Source organism: Lampris incognitus, chromosome 16 (assembly GCF_029633865.1).
Source record: "Lampris incognitus isolate fLamInc1 chromosome 16, fLamInc1.hap2, whole genome shotgun sequence".
Taxonomy (NCBI): Eukaryota; Metazoa; Chordata; class Actinopteri; order Lampriformes; family Lampridae; genus Lampris; species Lampris incognitus.
Window position 1 is genome coordinate 23,644,350 of NC_079226.1, and position 23,998 is coordinate 23,668,347.

General features: G+C 46.5%; 1 protein-coding gene across 1 annotated transcript; it reads right to left on the reverse strand.

Moving 5' to 3' along the window:
- Positions 1–458: 458 nt before the first annotated feature.
- LOC130126016 (doublecortin domain-containing protein 2) lies at positions 459–22,583 on the reverse strand. Its single transcript, XM_056295390.1, has 11 exons — positions 22,573–22,583; positions 22,367–22,444; positions 22,082–22,224; positions 21,719–21,878; positions 9,679–9,883; positions 7,051–7,189; positions 4,649–4,749; positions 3,976–4,079; positions 3,857–3,878; positions 3,576–3,686; positions 459–548 (listed from the first exon to the last, which is right to left on the reverse strand). The coding sequence occupies exons 1-11, from the start codon at positions 22,581–22,583 to the stop codon at positions 459–461; spliced, it is 1,164 nt and encodes a 387-aa protein (XP_056151365.1).
- Between the last annotated feature and the right edge of the window lie 1,415 nt (positions 22,584–23,998).

Here is a 23,998-nt window from a genome sequence, read left to right on the forward strand (position 1 = left end):
CAAAACATGGACTCCCAGTTGGAAGAGAAGGCCGGTGAAAAAATTGACTTTAATGTTAACAAGTCAGATACTGCTTCCTATCCCCTGACAAGAGGGAGCCCAAATTGCAAATGACATATGAAACATATAAGGAGTGGTGAATAATGTGCCAGGCTCTAAATGTGGCACACCTTGATGCGCAGGTGCCTTTAATACTAGAATAAGTCATCTGGGATTCAAGAGGCAAAAAAAAAAAGAAAAAAAACACTCATCCAGATGGTCTCCATAAACCATGGCGTAAAGCTCTCCCAGATGTTGAGTGGTGTTTGTGGATCCGGTGACATGTGATGTGAGGGAGGAACTGGTAATGCTGAGTGTATTAGTGGTCTCTTTATGGGTGCATTAGGTTCAGCAGTGCTATGGAGGGGAACATGAGGGTCTTTGTGACGCCGCCGCTGCCAGGGAGCTACTACCAAGCTTTATGCTTTGATGAACCTACCCTTGAAAAACCAGAATATCCGTGACCGTATTCTCCCAAGCTTAGATGACACCTCCTCCTCTTTAGGCTCCTGGAAAGTATAAATCAGTTTCTCATATCATCAGCTAGTCACATGCAATGCATATGCAGGCCCAATCAGTAAATCTGTCAGGTTTCTCCCCTCACAGTGATATATCAGATTCCTAATACTATAGTACATATGCAGTAAATCTCTGACAAAGGCGAGGTTTCTTAGAATTCAAAGACAGGGCTGCGTGAAGCAGAGAACTTCTCTTGAAAACAGATATACAGAGTAGAATCGGTGCAGTTCAGTCTCTGTACTGACACCATAAGTGCACTACAGAGTGTCTTCATTTTCCATTTCACTAAACAGTGGACTAGACAGGAGGCTGGGAAAAATCGCCTCAGTTCATTGTCCCTATTGAAGACTATAGTACAACATCTAAGTCTGATTAATGGCGGTACACTGTCTAATGAACAGTAATTGAATGGTATAATGCAGGGGGTCCTTAAAAGCCCAGAGGAATTGTCTTCCTTAGCCTAGCCCACTGGAAAAGCAAGACGGTGACATTGTCTAGAGTTGATTATAGTTGACCTTGCAAGGGGAGAAGAAAGCCTTTGAAACAGTGAACCTAAGCTTGGGGGAATAGGAGCCTGGAAAACAGCCGAGAGACAAATGAAACAGAATTGCATTGGAAAAGAGTAAGGGGGTGGGATCAATGGGATGGTCAATAACTATTTGATTTTTATCACAAAATTCTTAAGAAGAGGAAGACAATTGATCAAACATCTCTAGTCCTATTGACATTTCTAACAATATTAATTAAGAAAAAATGCTTAGCTGACTGGTTGATAAATCAGCCAATACTGTTAAATCTAAACAAATGATAGTTGTGAATACAATATTACACCAGCTGAAGTGAGTCTACCCTTCTCCACATTTTGTCAGAAGAAGCCACATCTACTCCATCCAAATCCATTGACCTTCCCTTTTTAAGGAAATAACTTTGAAAATAAACAGCTGGGACTCCAAAAGAAGGCTTCACAAATGACAACAAATGTCAATCAGCTGATTGTCAGACAGCTTTTGATGAATGTGTGTAAGTCTCTGGTCCTCCACCCTTTGCCCTCTTCCATGGAGATAGCCTGCATTTACTCCTAAAGGACATTTCCACTTGGCTGACATGCTGAATCTTGCATTTCTCTTGTTTGGTCTGGACCACACAAGTCAATATAAACATACAGTACATCATCGGTGCCTGTAAGTGTTCACTATTTAAATTCTATCAATAAATTAAACAGAAGCATCTATAAAGAGGCATATATACATACATATTCCGTCCATCCATCCATCCATTATTCAAGCTGCTTATCCCAATCGGGGTCACGGGAAGCTGGAGCCTATCCCAGCAGTCATTGGGCGGCAGGCAGAGAGACACCCTGAACAGGCCGCCACAAGGCCCACACACACACACACACACACACACACACACACACACATTCACGCCTAAGGACAATTTAGTACGGCCAATTCACCTGACCGACATGTCTTTGGACTGTGGGAGGAAACCGGAGCACCTGGAGGAAACCCACACAGACAGGGAGAACATGCAAACTCCACACAAGGGACAAATGGTTGGATGACCCCGGGGCTCGAACCCAGGACCTTCTTGCTGTAAGGCGACTGCGCTAACCACTGCACCACCATGCCACCCTTTACATATATGTTTATACATATAAATAAAGCAATCATTCAAACTACAGTATGAGTCATAGTAGTCGTGGACATATCGTAACTTAATCTAATTATTTTTTACAGTCGTCTGAATAATCGGGTTGCTGACAAGACAGTAACAGTCTGCTAAGCCTCATAGGAGAACTGGGAGAAAGACTGTGAGTAATGTATTGAGTTAGCCAGGACATTTGCCATAACTTTCACCCTGTACTATCATCGTTTCTGGTTGAATGATGACCTTCATTAATATAATGCCCACTAAAACAGTGACACACACAAAATGAAATTACTGTGAGGCTCCTTCACTCGGACTTAATTCGACAGAGGTGGCCAACATTTTTCAAAAACGATGGACTACCCAGACTTGCTAGATGGGGTAACTTTTCTTTTTCCATAGCTAAGTCTTGAGCTTTTCACTATCTTTGTCATCAAATTTAATGATTACACATTTCAGAGTCACTACTGTACCAACTGCAGCCCCTACTGAGGACAACTTCTGATAGTATAGCCCATTAAGCAGTTGACACAGATGATCTTGAGTGAGCAAATTAACATGTGGCACTATATTGCTTGGTACTATACTGAATGGACAGCTAGCTACCAAAGCTAGCCTCATTTTATGTCGGTCTTTCTTAGCTAACAAATCAAACATTGTTTGCCAAGGCAATTGCTGTTGTACACAAGTTGCTGAGTCCATACAAGGCAATATCGTTATTATCCATTATCTAATGGCCATTCTCTCCAATCCATAGTCATTCTGAATCAGCAATATTCATGTATGACTAAAAGCAATGAGTAATGAAGTAAGCTATTGATGAGGTCCCTAACCAGGGCCATAACCGTCCCCCCTAAAGTCAATAATTATCCCAATAAGAATATCTTTATTGCAAAAGTGCATGCGGCAGCAAAATCATCACCACACCAAAACATTCCCCCATGGTGCAATTGCTACGGCTTGAAATTATAGTTTTCATTAAAACAAAATGTTCAAGGTTATTGATTGCTTAAATAATACTCAATATCTTCTCATTTCAAAGCTGCATGAAATTGCTTAGAATAGTAATATCACCAACTATTGTGTATGTGCATCGCAGTTATAGAGCTTCATATTATTGTCCCTTGAGTATTATTAGAGAAAATCAAGTGTGTTTAAATGAGAATAATTTCTAGAATCCATACGTCTGCTCAGAAATATCTGCATGCACAGCTCTGCCCTCACTCATCATAGCATAAACACATTATAACCAAAGGCAGATATCAAACACAAGTACAGGCGGTTATGAAGCCAAATCAAAAAATACACCCCAATAAGAATGTTCCATTTCTAATGCAGCAGTCTAGAGCATCCATATCTAGACTTACCAATAAGTAGCTTTTATCTACAGGGAGGTCATACCTGAGGGTCAGGTGACTTAAGTTCTCCATCCATGGGGCTGTTGGTGAGCTCAGTGCCCCTTTTTCACTCTTCTCACGCTAAAGGGAGATTGGATAAGAAAAAAGACTGAGAAATGCTAGAAGGCAGGAAACAGACATAAGAAATGTCAGGTTATGGTATGGCTGCTGAAAACGGGTCAAGTTTGAAGCCCTCTTCATGACCTCCTTGTGTTCAAGCTTAATATTGACGACCATCATTGCTCACATACATAGGATATTTTCATGTCCAAACTAGGCGTGAGCAGAAAATGAAAATGAACTCAATGTGAACTGTTAGAAAATGATCATGGGGGTACCCACATCCTTCCTGGCTCATGGAGACAAAGACCTCTGCAGGCTGGAGCCATCTGAGGCCAAGAGCGAGGCCTTGCATGGTCTGCAAGAGCGAGAACACCCATGTTCACACTCCTCCTCAACTACTTTGGCCTCAACCTTCAGACAAGGAAAAGAGCTTCACTTAACTTACTGTATGCTGTTTTGCTGTATTGATTTACCGAGAAAGCACATTTACGTAACTTGCTCTACTGAACTTTCATGAGCCCTGATCTATGTGAGAAGTGATACTGTCAGGAGTAAACATTCACTTTAGCTTGAAGACGAGAGTTAAGCCTAAGGAAGAAAGAGGGAAAACTCACTAGCATGGTATACACTTTTCTCACTGACAGGTTGGCATTTCCAGACACTTATTTCAACATCAAACCTGAGATGCTTATCTGTATTTCTAACCTTTACAAATTACCTGCCCTGTCAACTTTTACACATTTGGCTGTTCCTAATGTCAACAGACTTTAAAATGCTAACAATTTATTACTTTTGTAGCAGGTAGTATTGCTGACAATTCATTTGTACCCAGCAAGTACCCAGGTGGCCAACATGCAGCTACGGTGATGGTATTTTAGGGCGGGGTGAATCCTTGTTCTGTGTCTGGGAAACAGGCCCGAGTCGTTTCAAGACCATATGCTAAAGACCTCATTAGGGTCCTGTATGCGGCTGTGTTTTACCTGATCAATTGGCAAGTCCACCTTCAACTGGCAGTCTTCCTGCACCTCTGCTGCTCCTGCCATTTCCCTCCTTTTGTGTTTTGCATTGAACACGCTGCCCTCTAAGGAAAGTGATTAATCACAATTACCTCATCTGGCAGCTTGGTCACCTCGACGTTCTTCTGCTCTTTTTCCTCACTCTCTCTCCTTCCTCCCTCACTTTCTCTTGCTCTCTATCTCTCTTTCTCTGTTCCTTTTTGCCCACCTATCCAATGCCTTATCCTCTCCTGTTCAAAATCAGAAGAGATCGATGATGCTGTCGAGCCATTTATCTATTTATTTAAACTGGCCCCGGAAACCTAAGGTTATGGGAAGCCACGACTCTCCTGCTACAAGTGCATACGTAACCAAATGCACCTGCATGAACCTGCAGGGCTTATTCCTGACAATGACAGGTTGCGCTTGATGCCCGGGGGGGGGGCAACCTAAACAGCAACATCACACTGCCTTTTCCTAGTAAGAAAAATCACATTTGTCTGTGTGTGTGTGTGTGTGTGTGTGTGTGTGTGTGTGTGTGTGTGTGTGTGTGTGTGTGTGTGTGTGTGTGTGTGGGGGGGGTTCTGAATGATAAGACACATAATTGGAATCTACTTCAATAGTTTATGCAATTTGAAGGCGGCACAGTGGCGCAGTGGTTAACACGATCACCTCACAGCAAGAAGGTCCTGGGTTCGAGCCCCGGGGTAGTCCAACCTTGGGGGTCGTCCCAGGTTGTCCTCTTTGTGGAGTTTGCAAGTTCTCCCCATGTCTACGTGGGTTTCCTCTGGATGCTCCGGTTTCCTCCCACAGTCCAAAGACATGTCGGTAAGGTGAATCGGTCATACTAAATTGTCACTGCCGCCCAGTGACTGCTGGGATAGACTCCAGCATCCCGTGACCCAAATTCAGATAAGTGGCTTGGATAATGAATAAATGAATGTAATTTGATTTTACTAATAAGAACCTAGGTGTAGAATATTTGAAAATGTTAGTTTAAATGGTGTATTTTGCATCCGTATTAAACGTAGGCTCAAATCTGTTGTGTTTTGTAGATGTAGAAGTGATTGGATGAATTCCATGGTTCACACAATTTCAAAAATGAAGCAAAATAATGATGATGATCCACTGCCAAAAACTGTGCTCCTATGCTGGTTTATGCTCACCAACAGTACTCAGAGCCACTGCTTGTCTATGAGGCTCTGAGCAGTCCAGTCATGTAGTTACAAAGGAGGCCTACGGAGATCTTCCTTTTACTCTTACAACATTAGTACGTAATAAATTTATGGGACAGGGGCTTGCTGAAGGGTGTGATCAAGAGTCCAAAAAGTGGTCAGAGATGTGAGAGAAGGGCAGGCTCGTCTAGCAGTTGCTGCAGACTGCCAGCCACCTTGATAATACAAACCCAACATGAGGAGAGGAAATTCAATTTCATCACAAGGACCGTTGGCTCGGCCCTAATGTGTGAAATGATGACAGGTCTCAAACTGTGGCAATTACTCATCCTATGATGTCATGCTATCTCTGGCCCAGGATGAGCCTTTAAAGTTGGGCCACAGTGCTGTAAGGCAAAATGGACTCCCATGAAATAACAACTACTGCATTGCTGGGTAGCAGAGATAAAGGTGCAATTACTATGTATTGACTTTATAAATCTCTTACAAACTATATAAGTACTGAAATGCCAAAACTCATCAATATGAAAAAGTATTTTGTCAGTTTTATGATCCTCCCTTCATGCAATAGTGATGAATAACTTATGATTATTTTGATTTCGCCATCAGGAGAAAATTGGAGCATTTTGTTTTCTCCTAGCATAGTTAACAAGGCTTCCTGGATACATAGTCAACAAAATGGCCCGATTGAATTCATCTATGATTTACGAGCCCTTGACGGTGTTTGAAGTCTTGTTCTGTTTTATATTCACAGATAAGAGTTGCGTTCATTCAAAGAGCAGGGAGATGCACTCCCCTGATGTGGGTTAATTGTGGGGAAGAACAGGTTAGGAATCCAAAAGCTCTTCCATGTGTCCATCGTAGCTTTTCTATCTGTTGACCATGTGCACGCCATACAATTTTCCATATTTCAAACATATTACACAGCTCCAGCCAGCGCATGCCTTCACCCCTGTGTATGCACACATGTAGATACAGACAGTCAAGCAGTGATGTGGTGTCTACAGGAATAAAATAGCTGCCTCTTATCAGCAGGAGTGAGAAAAAGAGGGGTTGGAGAGCAAAATACACACATTGAATATTGTGAGCGAGTGTGTATATATGCATGAGAGAGAGAGAGAGAGAGAGAGAGAGAGAGAGAGAGAGAGAGAGAGAGAGAGAGAGAGAGAGAGAGAGAGACAGAGAGAGGTTCTATAGAATTGCTCTGTTTACCCCCTGACGGGAAAAGAAGTGGGATTCTGGACACCTGCCTCTGTTGTTTGGCTCTTCCTGGCTTGGCAGAGTCTGTGTGGTTCTTCGTTTGGCCCCTGGCTGTGCGCTCAAAGCCCTCTCCAAAGCCTGTGTGAGCAAACTACATGGAGAGACAAAAGAGAAGAAGAAGGGAGAGAAAAAAAGAGGGGGGCATGGATTAAGAAATATTTCCTCAAATTTCTCTCTGATTCATCAACAACCTGTGGGCTTGTTTTGTAAAAAGAAAAGAAAAAAAAGAAGCGGAAAAAAGACAAACCACGGTGGGGTTATGTATACTTGCATACGAGCCATTGAATAAAACTTCCTCCTCAACCCCTTTTTTACATTTTCTGTTGACCTCAATTTTTCACAAGCTGATACGCTTTGTCGCTCCCCCGTGACTCCCACTGTATTGAATTCATCTGGTTCCTATACATCTCGTGCACAACCTATCAATCACTGGGGAGCGCGGCAAACTAATCATTTATTGATGAAATGGGGCAGCCATGAATTTTCTAACTGCATTTGTCTTATTTACCAAGCCAAATCAAACAATGGAAATCCAAACAAACTTAAAGGGAAAAGAGGGACTTGCAGGGAATAAGTTATTCTTCAGCAGCAGACTGTAGACGGTTATTGATGGTGGGGAGGGGTTGGGGGGGGGGCTTTGGACTTAGTTGCACGGTGGGTGAGAAAAGGAGCGAAACAGAGAGAGAGCAGCGGGGAGATGAGTTCAGAGCGATGTTCAGACAGCAGGGTACACATCTGAATTAATGCTTCCACAAAAGGCAATTTTCTCCTTGCAGGCTGCTCATCCCTTCTGTAGGTAGCGAGGTGAGGTACGTCCCCCTCAGAGAGAGAGTGAGAGAGAGAGAGAGAGAGAGAGAGAGAGAGAGAGAGAGAGAGAGAGAGAGAGAGAGAGAGAGAGAGAGAGAGCAAGACAGAGCGAGGGAGAAAGAGAAAGACGGGGAGAGAGAATGTTTCTTTGCAGAGCTCTTTACTGCAGCTTGCCTGGCTGGATCCCTGGGCTGGCTCAGGGGATAGTGTAGTGATCTCAGGCTTCCACCAAAATACACTTCTGGCACTGGTGTTTGCGAGCTCTCTAACGTGGACTCTGGGGAAAAGCAGTGTTGTTTCTCCACTTGTTTGCTTTCGTTAATGCAGAGGCAGAGTCTGTTGATATTCTTTTGAATTTACACAGCCATTGGTGGGCCGGAGGAGAAAAGTAAAACAACAAAAAAAGTGAAGTTTGCTTGGTATGTTCAGCAAGTAAGAGTTGAAGCGGAGTTCATGCACAAGTCCTGTAGTGTCCAAAACCAGTAGATCACAGACAAACATGGAGTGGCACTGCAGCGGCAGGGTGCGGTTAATTCACTTTCTGTAACGTGAAATGGCCTGAGTGACGCAAAACATCTTTGCCTTGAAATTCAAAATTAGATTCAAAATCCATTTAGCAAATGACCCCCACCCCCTTCATGTTTACAGCCTGGTGGCGAGATGTAAATAGTTCTTATTTAAATCAACAAAGTTAAATCAAGGCTGCCTCACTCGGGGAGAATGGTGAGGAGTGTGGAGTAGGGGGAAAGAGAGGACAGGGAGTGTTGCAGAGATGGTAGAGTAGTACGGTGCAGACAGCGGCACACTGGCAACCGTCAGCTACGGTGGAAAAGCTGAAGTCATCCAGCTTCTCATTACGCATTACACAGCCAGTGTCCTGTGGGGGCAGACTATATCTATCAGGAGGCCCCAGAGAGAGCAAACAAGAGAGCAAGAAAGGAACAGGGTAGGAAGGAAAAGCGAGAACTCAAAGTGCGGGTAGACTCAAGGGGGCCCGGGTAGCAAGTAATCTCTGGCCCTCTCAAGTGGCAGAGCATAGGAGTCAACAAGAGGACACTGTGATACGATAGCCAAAGGAAATTGGGGGGGGGGGGGGGATCCAGTAGAAACCAGCCAGCATCCAACCACACTGGCAGTGGTATCAGAGCCAGCCACTCCCTAGGCCTGGTCCTCAGAGAACAGACATGCTGGCAGCAGCACGCCAGTATTGTTTTCCACAGGGTAATGCCACTTCCCCTTCCCTTCCTAGTGAGATCACTGAGGAACAACAGCATAGGATTGAGGAGCAGAGACAAGCCATTGCTGACGCTGGGGTGGGGTTGGGGGGGGGGGCATCCAGTAGGAACCAGCCAGCATCCAACCACACTGGCAGCGGTATCGGAGCCAGCCACTCCCTAGGCCTGGTTCTCAGAGAGCAGACATGCTGGCAGCAGCGAGCCAGTATTAGCCAGTATTGTTTTCCACAGGGTAATGCCACTTCCCCTTCCCGGTGAGATCACCGAGGAACAACAGCAGAGGATTGAGGAGCAGACGCAAGCCACTGGTGACGTCAGGGAGGACATTTATTATCCCTCGTTTAGTCAGTCTCTTGGGGCTGTTTTTTGTAGAATGCCGCGTATGAAGTACAAAGTCAAAAACTATGACACTGTTTAATATGAATAACATGAAGTGCTTTGCTTTGATACGCACCATTATTCTCTTTCACTCTCTCTCTCAATGTCTGTCTCTGCCTACCCAAGCCCCCCATTAATAATCTCTTTATGCCATGTCTACCTTAAAAGTTTCTACTTCATCAGTGCGAACACCTAACTCAGCATCTCCGCTTGCTTCTAATGGGAACACAGTGTGCTGGGGACTTTCAATATCACACTCTGCAGAGCTGTCAGTTTGAGACTTCAGTGGTTGCTCCAGACCAGATGTCCCATTCAGTGGCGCTGAAACGCTGCCAGTAGCGCGGGCAGGACAGACGCCGTTCACACTGAGTGAGATTGCGGTGCAAGGTTACATTTTACACAGCCTCCACGGACGTGTTACTGGATCTTTTTACAGGCATTTTCAAACCAGACCAATGTTGCTTTGTGAGGTCAAACTAAAATTAATGATGGACATGACCCTATAAATGTAAGTGTAATCAGTAAGCTAAACAGCTAACGGATCAAGCCACAGCGAGCAATTTTCCTCATATGTATCTTCTGCCCTGAAAGGTTCCCATTAACTGGCCAAATTATGTGTACAAAATTCATGAGGGATCAGGCGAAGAGGGACAGAGAGTAAAGTGTGGCAACATCATGTCCGGTGAATGATTAATTGTAGATTCAGCTGGCCGATGTAAATTGGAGGCATAGCTCTGTCTCTGTCGCCCCCCTGTGCTGCTGTATGGAATGACAAAACTGTGAATTAAGGAAAGGAAGAAGACGACTAGGCAGGGACTTAAGCAGCGTCTATATTGATGTTAATGTTAGAAACAAAAAAAAACTAACAGATGAATTCAACATATATGCATAACCCTTTGCTTTTGAGCTTGAATATGTAATGACAAAATGGGGAATGGTTACAAAAAAAAGTCAACAGCACACAACATTTTAACTGGATTCTTAATAAAGCAGTATTTTTTGTGTAATTCTGCATAATACTTATCTCCTTTGGAAGCACCTTGGGGTGAAAGGCTAAAGGCTTTGTTCACCATCAGGAAAAAAAAAAGAGTGTCTGCCGCACAGCACTGTCATCTTTCACGGTTAGAAAAATCAGACGTCAGACATCTCACACAGGGAACCTTATCTCTACCTTAACATGCTGAGTGGGCATGTTCTCATCCTCCCTGTATTTCATCTCAGGTCCACAGCGGAGCAATCCTCAAATGGAATCAAAGCATTTTTCTGTCTACTTAATCACAATACAAATTGTTTCAATTCTGGCTTGAATGAGGGTTTTTTTGGGGGGGGGGGGGGCTGTGGTTCCCAGTCATTTAAGTCCCCCCGGTGCATATGTTCAGTCTATGAGGCTCACTGCACTTGATCAAGTGGGCCAGCCTGTGTCTGTGGGGATTGCCCATCAAAGTAGAAAGCAATGGTAACTCAATGCCTCCTGCAGACAGTGATTGATGATAGCACTGTTTCATAAAGCGTTCCACCCCCGCAACAAGAGTCTCACACGTGGGAAATGTTAATTGAAATGCTGTGCATGCAAAGATACGCTTTTCGACTGAAAGACTACTGAAGTGTTACAGCAATGCACCCCTACCGCAAACTAGTGGGAATTGAGGCCAAAGTTAGCACAGTACAAGAGCGTGAACAACAAGATGGTGGGAGAAAAAAAACAAAACACTCAACTCAATACAACACAACACAACTCAGTCGCAGTTCTAGCTTGTATGGTTCCATGGGCAAATCCCCCCTTAGCCCCCCCGCCAACAAAAAAAGCACTATTCTGCACTAACTGTAATTTTTATTCAGACATTTGGAACAACACAAATAAATAATCATAAAATTTAAAGCTATATCTACTACTACTACTTTTGGCTACTCCCGTTAGGGGTCGCCACAGCAGATCATCCGTTTCCATCTCTTCCTGACATAACATTTAAAGCTATATGAATGTAACCCGTGGAAATAGGTACCACACAGGACACAATCACTAATTTTGGGGTTCTTTGTTTTCTTGTTTTTTTTATGTTATCGCTCTAAATTGAATGGTTTAGGCATGTGGTGGACACGTATTGGGGACAGAATTCAACCCAGGAACTAAGGGTTAAGTCATGGTTGCCCTGGCAGGTTAACGCAGGGTTAAGTTATGGTTGTCCAGCCAGTTTTCTGGTTATTCTTGCCACCTCCGCTCAGTCGAGCTGTGGGTTTTGTTTGTCTCTCTGATTTACCGTGGATTAAAGAAAGTTGCCTACACGGCTAAAGTGTGAACCTACGGTCTTCTCCGTTCCTTCGGCTCTACACTGGTGACCCCGACGTCGGTTTTCGGATAAGTTTTCTGAAACCACACACATTATGGCTACGAACGCCGTTGCAATTAAACTGCCGGAGTTTTGGGAGTCTTCCGCGGCTACATGGTTCGCGCAGGCTGAGGCACAGTTCGCGCTCAGAGACATAACAGCAGACGAGACCAGGTACTACTACGTATTGGCAGCGCTGGGGTGCGCTACGGCTTCCAGGATAAGCGGTTTCATAACCAACCCACCGGCCGATGGTAAATACGCCGCACTTAAACATCTCCTCCTTGAAACTTTTGAACTGTCAACAACGGAGAGAGCACGTCGCCTCTTCGCAATTCAGGGCTTGGGAGATGGCAAACCATCGGAGCTAATGAGCAGGATGTTAAACCTACTGGGTCAAGAAAAGCCATGTTTCCTGTTTATGGAGCTGTTTCTGCGCAACATGCCGCCCCACGTCCAGACTGCGCTCGCTAACTCCACCATCACTGATCCCCGTGAGCTGGCAAAGGAGGCTGACCGATTCTTCGTCGCTACACAACGTTCCTCCCATGCCGGGGTGCTGGCTCCTACCTTCACTGGCCCCCCGCCGACATCGCGGGCGTGGCCCGACGGTGGCGCCACAGCATCAGACCGCTACAAGCCCTCTGGACTCGGTATGTACCACGCTCGATTTGGTGCGAAAGCTAAACGGTGCCGTTCCCCCTGCAACTACAGGCCGACGGGAAACGAGAGGGCCAACACTCAGTAGTGGCCATGAGTGTTGGCGATACGAGCAGGCTACTCTTCATCCTCGACACCATCTCCGGTCGGCGATTTCTTTGTGACACGGGCGCACAGAGAAGCGTGCTCCCTGCTACTGACGTCGACATCATGGGCGGGGAGCGGGGCCCCCAGTTGGCGACGGCTGACGGCAGCCCTATCCACACCTACGGCGTGCGGTCTGTAGAACTGTGTTTTGGTGGACAACGTTTCACGTGGGAGTTCGTCATGGCCAATGTAACGCTTCCCCTCCTCGGAGCTGATTTTTTGTGCGCTTACGGTTTGCTAGTGGACATTCAGAACAGCCGTCTGGTCGATGCCTTAACCTTCTCCTCCTTCGCATGTACGCGGAGGGAAGCGGCCTATGCAGGTCTAGCCAACTCTCTCTCAGAGGCAGACAAGTTCACCCGCCTCCTCGCTGAGTTCCCTGACCTCACCCAGCCTACCTTCTCTGCACCCACCGCTAAGCATGGGGTGGAGCATCACATTGCTACGAAGGGGCCCCCGGTCTACGCCAGAGCCAGGCGTCTCGACCCCGCCAAACTCGCCATTGCCAAGTCTGAGTTCGAGCACCTGGAACGCATGGGGATCATCCGCCGCTCTGACAGCCCGTGGGCGTCCCCACTCCACATCGTCGCTAAGCCTGATGGAGGTTGGCGACCATGCGGGGACTACCGCCGACTAAATGACGCCACCACGCCCGACCGCTATCCTGTCCCGCATATCCAGGACTTTTCTGCAAACCTGTCTGGCAAATGCGTCTTCTCAAAAGTCGACCTGGTCCGTGGTTATCATCAAGTTCCCGTGCACCCCTCAGACATCCCCAAGACAGCGGTGACTACCCCATTCGGCCTATTTGAATTCCTACGAATGCCATTTGGACTCAAAAACGCGGCCCAGTCCTTTCAGCGGCTGATGGATTCAGTGCTCCGTGGCCTTCCTTTCCTCTTCGTCTATTTGGACGACATACTCATCGCCAGCGCCTCCAAGGAAGAACACCTGTCCCATCTTCATGCCCTCTTCACACGCCTCAGCCAGCATGGGCTGATCGTCAACCCGGCGAAGTGCCGGTTCGGGCTGACAGCCATTGATTTCCTCGGGCATCGCATCACTGGGGACGGGGCAGTCCCCCTGCCCTCAAAGGTGGAAGCGGTGGCGGCCTTTCCGCGCCCCCAAACAGCTCGTGCGCTCAGGGAGTTCATCGGGATGGTGACATTCTACCACCGCTTCATTCCCCGAGCCGCCTTTATCATCCGGCCACTGTACGAGGCGCTGAAAGGCATGTCCCCCAACCAGGCGGTCGACTGGACAGCAGAGCGGGACCGTGCGTTCACCGAGACTAAAGCTGCGCTCTCCCAGGCTATCCTGCTAGCGCATCCTTCACCTACAGCGCCTATTTCCATAACCACGGATGCATCGGACTATGCTGTTGGTGCGGTTCACGAACAGTGGGTGGGGGGGGCTTGGCAGCCTTTGGCCTTTTTCAGTCGCCAGCTTACACCCCGAGAGCGCAAGTATAGTACTTTTGACAGGGAACTCCTCGGTCTCTGGCTCGCTGTCCGGCATTTCCGTTTCCTGCTAGAGGGCCGCGAGTTTACTGCGTACGTGGACCACAAGCCCCTCACGTTTGCCATGTCCAAGACGGCCGAGCCATGGTCCGCTCGCCAGCAGCGACAACTCTCCTACATTTCGGAATTCACTACCGACATCCAGCACGTCGCTGGTAAGTCTAACCAGGTAGCTGACTGCCTCTCTAGGGCAGTGATTGGAGCGGTCCACCTAGGCCTTGACTATGCACAGATGGCCGTTGACCAGGCCACGGACCCGAGCATCCTCCGTCTCCGGGCCTCCGACACGGGGCTCCGCCTGCAGGACGTTCCTTTCAGCGACACAGGTGCCACCCTCCTGTGTGACGTCTCCACAGGACAGCCCAGGCCCATCGTCCCGCACAGCTGGAGACGCCCCGTATTTGAAGCTGTGCACGGCCTCTCTCATCCAGGCGGTAAGCCATCCGTGCGCCTGACCTCTGCTAAGTTTGTGTGGGAGGGACTTAAGAGAGACGTGAAAGCGTGGGCCGACTCGTGTGTTGCCTGTCAGCGGGCTAAGATACACCGCCACATTAAGGCGCCCCTGGAACGCTTCGCAGTGCCGGAGAGACGATTTGACCATGTCCACGTCGACCTGGTTGGTCCCCTACCCCCCTCCCATGGGTTCACCTACCTCTTCACTGTGGTGGACAGGACTACGCGCTGGCCTGAAGCTGTTCCCCTGGCATCCACGACGTCTGCTGATGTGGCCCGGGCTTTTATTGGGTCGTGGGTCTCACGTTTCGGTACGCCTTCCGACCTTTCATCTGACCGTGGGCCACAGTTTACCTCAGAGCTATGGAGTGCTGTGGGTGAGGCTCTGGGCGTCAAGCTTCATCGCACTACCGCCTACCACCCTCAGGCGAACGGCCTATGTGAGCGCTTCCACCGGTCCATGAAGGCTGCGCTTCGGGCTACTCTCAAGGACTGCAACTGGGTCGACAAGCTCCCATGGGTCATGCTGGGCCTGCGGACCGCCCCGAAGGAAGACCTACAAGCCTCCTCTGCGGAGCTGGTGTACGGCACGCCGCTGCGAGTCCCAGGCGATTTCATGCCCAATGCAACGCGTCCCTGGTCAGCTGTGGACCAACGAGCCTCCTTGCTGGACGGGGTCAGAGCTTTCACACCCGTCCCTACCGCCCAACACGGCGCGCCGGTGTCCCAGGTGCCCCCAGGTCTGCAGTCAGCGGACTACGTGTTCATCCGTCACGACGCACACCGCCCCCCTCTGCAACCCCCTTATGACGGCCCCTTCCGCGTCCTGGAACGGGGAACTAAGCACCTGGTGGTGGATTTTGGGGGCACGGCCGAGCATGTTTCAGTGGACCGAGTTAAACCCGCACACCTGGACTTGACGCAGCCGTTGGAGTTAGCCCAACCTCCTCGTCGCGGTCGTCCCCCGGCTCCGCCTCCTCCCCCCGTGGAGGCCCGAGCTGCCTCTTCTGCTCCTCAGGCCGACCTCCACAGGCCCGCGTCAATGCCTCCCAGAGACACTCCGGCCCCTGTTATCCGGAGCCGCCGCGGACGGCCTGTTGTCCCCCCGCGCCTGCCTGACTTCGATTACTAGGGCGAATTCTGGGGGGGCTCATGTGGTGGACACGTATTGGGGACAGAATTCAACCCAGGAACTAAGGGTTAAGTCATGGTTGCCCTGGCAGGTTAACGCAGGGTTAAGTTATGGTTGTCCAGCCAGTTTTCTGATTATTCTTGCCACCTCCGCTCAGTCGAGCTGTGGTTTGGTTGCTCTCTGATTTACCGTGGATTAAAGAAAGTTGCCTACACGGCTAAAGTGTGAACCTACGGTCTTCTCCGTTCCTTCGGCTCTACAGGCAGAAAGATTTCAAACAAATACCAAAAAACAAAACTCAAAAACAAATCAAAATACGGCACTAATCACTAAAAGAAAACACACGAAAATGTACAAAATAAACATACATGCTCTCTAACCCCACTAGGAACCATGAAAAATGTGAGAATTCAACTCAACAGGAATACTTAAAGCGCACACACATTCCATTTCCCTTCAGAGGGACCTCAAGGTTGAGCGTCTGGCTTTGTACAAAAATCCTAATCTAATATCTATACATGAAATAAAGATAAATTTATAGAAACATTTGTTCAACTAAACCAAATACATAATTAGCTAAAGAGGCTATACAGTAGGCTCGGTTAGCTTGCTAATCACGTTTGGACTTCCTCAGTCTGTACATTCCATGACATTCATCGCACTATTTGCACCTTTAAACAAAACATCAAACTACTCTATAGGGTACAACTATTAACCTCCACACTATAATATTAGTTCGAGAGAGGGCATTAAGGCATATTTACCCATGGATTTCATTAGATTGACTCAGAATGTATTTTGCCTGCAACTATCCGCTTACTCACCCGGAAAAGGACCAGAATCCCGCGCACAAGAAGAAATTCGTCAATCTCGCCCTCTAGTGGCACCAGATTGTAACAGCTAAGAGTTAACCCTTTTTATGATCTTTGTTGTTCCCTCGGGTACAATCATGCTTTTTAAAATAGTCTGTACATATGAATTATATTTTAACACAACAATAACTGTAAATACCCCTTCCCTTGTACATAGTTAAACAAAAATAAAATCTATTCTCTTTTTTATACTGAACATATTTACACAGGGTACATGGAATCTACCACTTGGCTACATGAATATAAAAAAACACAAGCCTCAACTGTTTCCCACACATGGGGCAGCACAGTGGCACAGTGGTTAGCACGGTCACCTCACAGCAAGAAGGCCCTAGGTTCGAGCCCCGGGGTAGTCCAACCTTGGTGGTCGTCCCGGGTCGTCCTCTGTGTGGAGTTTGTATGTTCTCCCCGTGTCTGCATGGGTTTCCTCTGGGTGCTCCAGTTTCCTCCCACAGTCCAAAGACATGTAGGTCAGGTGAATCGGACATACTAAATTGCCCCTAAGTATGAATATGTGTGTGTATGTCCGCCCTGTGTGACGGCCTAGCGGCCTGTCCAGGGTGTCTCCCTGCCTGCTGCCAAATGACTGCTGGGATAGGCTCCAGCATCCCTGCGACCCTGAAAGCAGGATACGCAGTTCGGATAATGGATGGATGGATGTTTCCCACACATACTTTACTTGGGCTGGTCGGGCGTCCCTACCAACACAATTCGCCGTGTTTGCAGGCCGGATGCAGGTATTTGTCATGGTCGCTGCACTAGCACCTCCTCTGGTCGGTCGGGATGCCTGTTCAGGGGGGAGGGGGAACTGGGGGGAATAGCGTGATCCTCCCATGTGCTACGTCCCCCTGGTGAAACTCCACAGTCAGGTGAAAAGAAGCAGCTGGTGACGCCACGTGTATTGGAGGAGGCATGAGGTAGTCTGCAGCCCTCCCCGGATCGGCACAGGGGGTGGTTCAGTGACTGGGACAGCTCGGAAGAGTGGGGTAATTGGCCGGATACAATTGGGGGGAAAAGCTGGGGGGAATCCAAAAAAAACCCCAAAAAAAACCGACTTCATTTGGGCAGGCTGGCCAGGTATATTAACGGATGCCGAAGTATATTTGGTGACCATTTTAGCATTTTTTTTATCCGTCCAAGAAAAGGATGCCATCCGTGATTGATTAAGAAGTGGACAATCTCCCCTCACTCTACCCTTCCCGCACCTGTTCGTTCTGCTACCGTGAGAAGGATCTACTGACAATCTTACACATGCTCTGCAGAAAAACAGAACAAGAGGGTCACATCATATATTCTTTTCTAGTTCATGCGCTCGTTTTATTAAATCATGCACTTGTTTTACTAAGACGCGACACGGTGGATACTTTACCAGCAAGGACCAGGTAAAGTAATTCCTTTTCTCTTTATTGTGTAATTGTCCTGTGACTTTGGTAGTAGCTTTGAATTCCATGAAAGAAAAGCTGTAATTATGCTGCACTGGTAGTGTATTGACCACACGTAACTTGACCATTGTGCAACAAAGTTGTCCTGGCTAAACATAAAAGAACATAGTTTGTTTTCTCTTCGGGCTATGGCAGTTGGAAAGATACAGACTAAATTTAGTTAAGTTTACACTACTAATTTGCATGCATTTACTCAGCAGGGTAAGTGAAAAATCTTATCTTTCTTTCAGCACTAAATATATTTTGCATTTAATTTCTACATAGTTAATTTTAAAGTCAAGTGTCTGTTTTTTGCCCGGTTTACAGGGCAAAAGTGACAAACTGAAAGGGAGCACCTGGCTGCATGTCTGTGAATATTAATAAATGGACCAGCACCAGAGGAGTTCTCATATGCACAAGACTTGGAGCTCTTTGAAAAATCTAGAAAGATTAAGTGCTCTGACAAACACTGTGATCTTTGTACACACTAAAAGAGTATTTTATTCTGGGTGTCTGGGTAGCGCAGCGGTCTATTCCGTTGCCCACCAACACGGGGATCACTGGTTCAAAGCCCCGTGTCCGTGTTACCTCCGGCTTGGTCAGGCGCCCCTACAGACACAATTGGCCATGTCTGCGGGTGGGAAGCCGGATGTGGGTATGTGTCCTGGTCGCTGCACTAGCGCCTCCTCTGGTCGGTCGGGAGGAGGCAATTAGCGTGATCCTCCCACGCGCTGCATCCCCCTGGTGAAACACCTCACTACCAGGTGAAAAGAAGCGGCTGGCGACTCCACATTTATCTGAGGAGGCACGTGGTAGTGTGCAGCCTTCCCTGGATCGGCAGAGGGGGTGGAGCAGCGACCGGGACGGCTCGGATGAGTGGGGTAATTGGCTGGATAAAACTGGGGAGAAAAGTGGGGGGAAATCCAACAAATAAAAAAAATTTTTAATTCTTTTTTTTCTTTTTGAATTTTCTACTTTGTCTTAACCTACCCTTGTGGGTAGATGGAGGAGAGGGTTGGGGGATTGGATCTGTGAAATACATTATGTGAAAATATTAGAAATATTCAATAAATCAAAATATTGTGTTAAAGGTTTTAAGGTGTTAAATGTGTTGTTGTTTGTCACATATAGTAGACCATTTTTGTGCCTGCAGGTAATGCCAGCCCTCTCCACCTGCTACCACAAGTATATTTCAGACCTGTGGGAAACACTGGACTTACTGATATATATCAAAAAGAAGTAAAAAAGACAAACAAACAAATTGTAGTAAATACAATTAAAACAGAGAATCGAATTTTACATACACTGTTACCCTATTGCAAACAAAACAACAAAAAAACCACAACAGAAAACTGGGGCATCCGGCTGACGTGGCGGACTATTCTGTTGCTTACCTACATGGGGATTGCCAGATCGAGTCCCCGTGTTACCTCTGGCTTGGTCGGATGTCCCTACAGACACAATTGGCCATTTCTGCGGGTGAGAAGCCGGATGTGGGTATGTGTCCTGGCTGCTGCACTAGCGCCTCCTCTGGTCGGTCGGGGTGCCTGTTCAGGGGGGAGGGGGAACTGTGGGGGAATAGCGTGATCCTCACATGCGCTATGTTCCCCTGGCGAAACACCTCACTGTCAGGTGAAAAGAAGCAGCTAGTGACTCCACATGTATCGGAGGAGGCATGTGGTAGTCTGCAGCCCTCCCTGGATCAGCAGAGGTGGTGGGTGGAGCAGCGACCGGGACGGCTCGGAAGAGTGGGGTAATTGGCCAAGTACAACTGGGGACAAAGAGCGGGGGGCAAAATCCACAAAAAAAAAAGACACAAAACTTAATGGCACAAATCCTGTTACACAAATAGAATAACACACTTAAAAAGAGAACCTGATTATTACACTATTACACTCTAAACAAGAAACAAGAAACACAAACTAAATTGCACAACTGCCATCTAAACCCTGACCTTTCTTGCCTTCCTTGATGCAAAGTCATCAATTACATCACGAGAAATCTGCCCAGCAACTGCACAGTTGATACTGATGCATAGCAAGGCCACTATGGTGTTCCTGTGACACAGTGGACCTCCGGTAGGATTTGATGAGCTTCAGCTTTGAAAAGCTCTTCTCTGCTTCAGCTACAGTCACTGGGAGTGTAAGACACATTCTGACAGCAGTCCACAAATTTGAATAAATTTCCTAGAGCTCCCTTTTGTGTATAAATATCAGCAGCTCAAGCAGGGTCATGGTCACGAACAGGACCAGCACATGCACTTCTGCTGAGCCTAGGCGAAAAACAATTATGCCGCCGCTCTATTGCAACATACCATACCTGCAACAACAAACAAAGGCCAATATGCCATTTACATAATGCAAATAGTCTACTGCAACGCTAGTGTGCTCAAAATGCCAATAATATGCATGACGCAATATGCAGGCATTTTGCAGATCCATAATGCATCAAACCGGTCTGCATGATAACTCCAATAACCTGGTTCCAAATTCTTTACATTACAGCACATATAGCCATTTTCCAAATAATCCAATTTCACCTGTACACCACTTCCTCATGTGCGTCGAACACACAGATGAAATGTGCACAAGCACATATCATCATATCATCAGCAACCTAAACAACGACTAGGGCGCAAATAAAGCTTACCTTTCAGAAGTGTACACGGCGGGCATTGAAATTGGTGTCAGTAGGCCAGGCTACTCCTGGCTCGTGAGATCTGGGGGAGGGAGGTGACGGCAGGTGCAGCATGATTGACACATTCCTCAGGATTTCATTGTGCTTACAAAACGCGTAGCCTAGCGACCCTGCAGTTACTGCTCTTGGTTACTCCACCATATTAATCAAGAATAGTTGGCCCACATTTCGCTGCCGTCGCCAATTGCCTAGTTCACCTATATGGCTGCACTGGCAGTGGTTGCGAAACCGATCACACAAATATCACCATTCCAAATTTTTTTGTGAAGGCGCCCCATGCTACCCCCGGCAAGATGCCACCCTGGAGGCAGCTGTCACCCATACTAAATCTGCTGCTGCCGTGCTTGTTTCATCTTGCTAATCGACAGAAGAATGTCTTGTACGATTTGGAGTTAAAAAAAAAGAAGTGAGAATGATAAAAAAACAAAGGCTTTTTTTTTTTCCTCCCCAATTGTACTCATCCAACTACCCCACTCTTTCAAGTCGTCCTGATCTCTGCTCCATCCCCTCTGCCGATCCAGGGAGGGCTGCAGACTACCACATGCCTCCTCCGACACATGTGGAGTCGCCAGCTGCTTCTTTTCACCTGACAGTGAAGAGTTTCGTCAGGGGACATAGCACGTGGGAGGATCACGCTATTCCCCCCAGTTCTCCCTCCCCCCTGAACAGGTGCCCCGACCGACCAGAGGAGGCGCTAGGGCAGCAACCAGGACACATACCCACATCCGGCTTCCCACCCACAGACATGACCAATTGTGTCTGTAAGGATGACTGACCAAGCCGGAGGTAACACGGGGATTTGAACCAGCGAGCCCCATGTTGGTAGGCAATGGAATAGACTGCTACGCTACCCGGATGCCCATAAGAAACCTTATTCTTAGTAAAACCTGAATCCAACTTTCATCTAACAAATATGGTAAACGTGGGTAAAAAGCTGTATCAACTGACAAAAAACATGTTCTGTCTCATACCCCTGATCCTGGTCCCCTGGATGATTCTCCTGCAATGGGACCCGCTGTTCACATGGTAAGGCTCTAAACTTATCTGCTCCAACAGCCACATAGTACTGGCTATTCTCCATCTCAGTTGGACAATGTAGACAATAGCCATCTAATGTGTACAACCTGGAAACTAAAATCAGAAGTGATACTAACTGAGGCAACAGCTTGTGGCTTTATCAACCACCGATTAAAAAGTAAATTCCCCTTTATTAAAATAACACTATCGTGTTTTTAATATTCTATAACATAACATAAAATAGATCATGCCCTATGTTTAAAATGGTTGACAGCAAAGGAACAGCAAATTTCAAACTAAAAGGTGTCTGCTACTACTGATGTCCGTCCTGTACACAGCACCAGTGCAGAGGTGCACTTTTTCTGTCATCATGGCTAAGCCATTTTCCCAGCTGGGGAGAGTGTACTTTGGGATCAGTATTCGAGCCAGAGGAACTAAGACCTCTCTGTTGGTAAAAACGCTATAAAACAGAACAACACATAAATCTCGGTTGAACTGACACAGATATCCAGGCAATGAAAGAAATGGATAGGAAAAATCCCTATCCCTTTCATTTTAATATCCAGGATGACTTATGAGTCCTGCCAAAAATCAATACTTACTTTATAGTGCATGGTTCATTATTAATTCTCTTCCAGCGGGCAGGCACTACTATTGTGCTGTGAATGTACAGGCTGGATCTGAAAATGTAAAAATACAACAACAGTGGTTTTTACAGTTCATAAAATTCGAACATTTTTTACAGTGTATAACAGTTTTAACATATGGAAAAAGGATTTAATAAATAGGCAATTGACAACGGGAATACATTGACGGCATATTAGCACTTGTGTTTCTGCTACAAGTATTTAGTGTTTATTGTCCTTCAGGTGGATCCTGCGCTTCTTGTTATTTACCATTTCAAGAGACCCAATATAGGAATAAAATTCAATCTAAGAACTTTCATGAAACTGGAGGAAATTTGAGAATTTTACCTTGTGAATATGAAATTTGACACTAAAAATCATGGGATTAGCTATAATGTTCACACGAGGCCCAGGTCCGCAACATTATTTCCATGCACTGTTAAACAGGCTGGTCATGTTTCATTAAAAGTGGCCCTTTCAACATCTGTATTTACAATGGAGAATGAATATGGCAAATGGTGCAGACGATCTGGTGTTGGTCTGGCAATCCAATGTGATAAGCTCCTACAATCCCTGATAGGATCATCTTCTTTTTTTCTATACAAAGTGTTTTCTTTTTTTTTCTTTTTTTCCCCCCTTTTTCTCCCCAATTGTATCCACCAATTACCCCACTCTTCTGAGCCATCCCAGTCGCTGCTCCACCCCCTCTGCTGATCTGTGGAGGGCTGCAGACTACCACATCTCCTCCTATACATGTGGAGTCACCAGCCACTTCTTTTCACCTGACAGTGCGGAGTTTCGCCAGGGGAATGTAGCACGTGGGAGGATCATGCTATTCCCCCCAGTTCCCCCTCCCCCCTGAACAGATGCCCCGACCGACCAGAGGAGGCGCTAGTGCAGCAACCAGGACACATACCCACATCCGGCTTCCCACCCACAGACACGGCCAATTGTGTCTGTAGGGACGCCTGACAAAGCCGGAGGTAACATGGGGATTCGAACCGGCGATCCCCGTATTGGTAGGCAACGGAATAGACCGCCACCCCGATGCCCCTACGAAAAGTTTTTTCAACATCTTTTTTTCATAACCACATATGAACTTACAAGCATGGTAAGAACAATCGCTTATCAAAAGATAAATGCTAGGGGGTGAAAAATAGATACTATAAAGTAAAGAAAAGAAAAATAACCATTATATGCCCAGCAAGGCTATTAATTCTGTTCCCATAACAAAAAAGTCATGAAATAAAGGCATTTTTTGTACAGCCTTCTTATTGTAATCTAAACTTAGTGTCCATGTAATGTTCCAAGTCTTTCATGAAAACACTGTAAAGAGGAACGTGTATTGATGAATGTGAAATTTTTCCAGAAAGACAATGACGTTAATCACAAAGCACTTTTTTTTTCAGATTCTTATCCTTACTATGAAAACCAAACAAAATACTATATTTATAAAATAACTCAAAGTTTTCCAATAGCTTCTCTCTAATGAACATTAATATGTCTTGCCCATAGGTCCAACTATTAAGAGGGTAGGGGAAACTTTGCTTCCCCAAAATTTTCACTAAAAAAATTTAACCTTCAACAAAATAATTATATTTTTGGGCT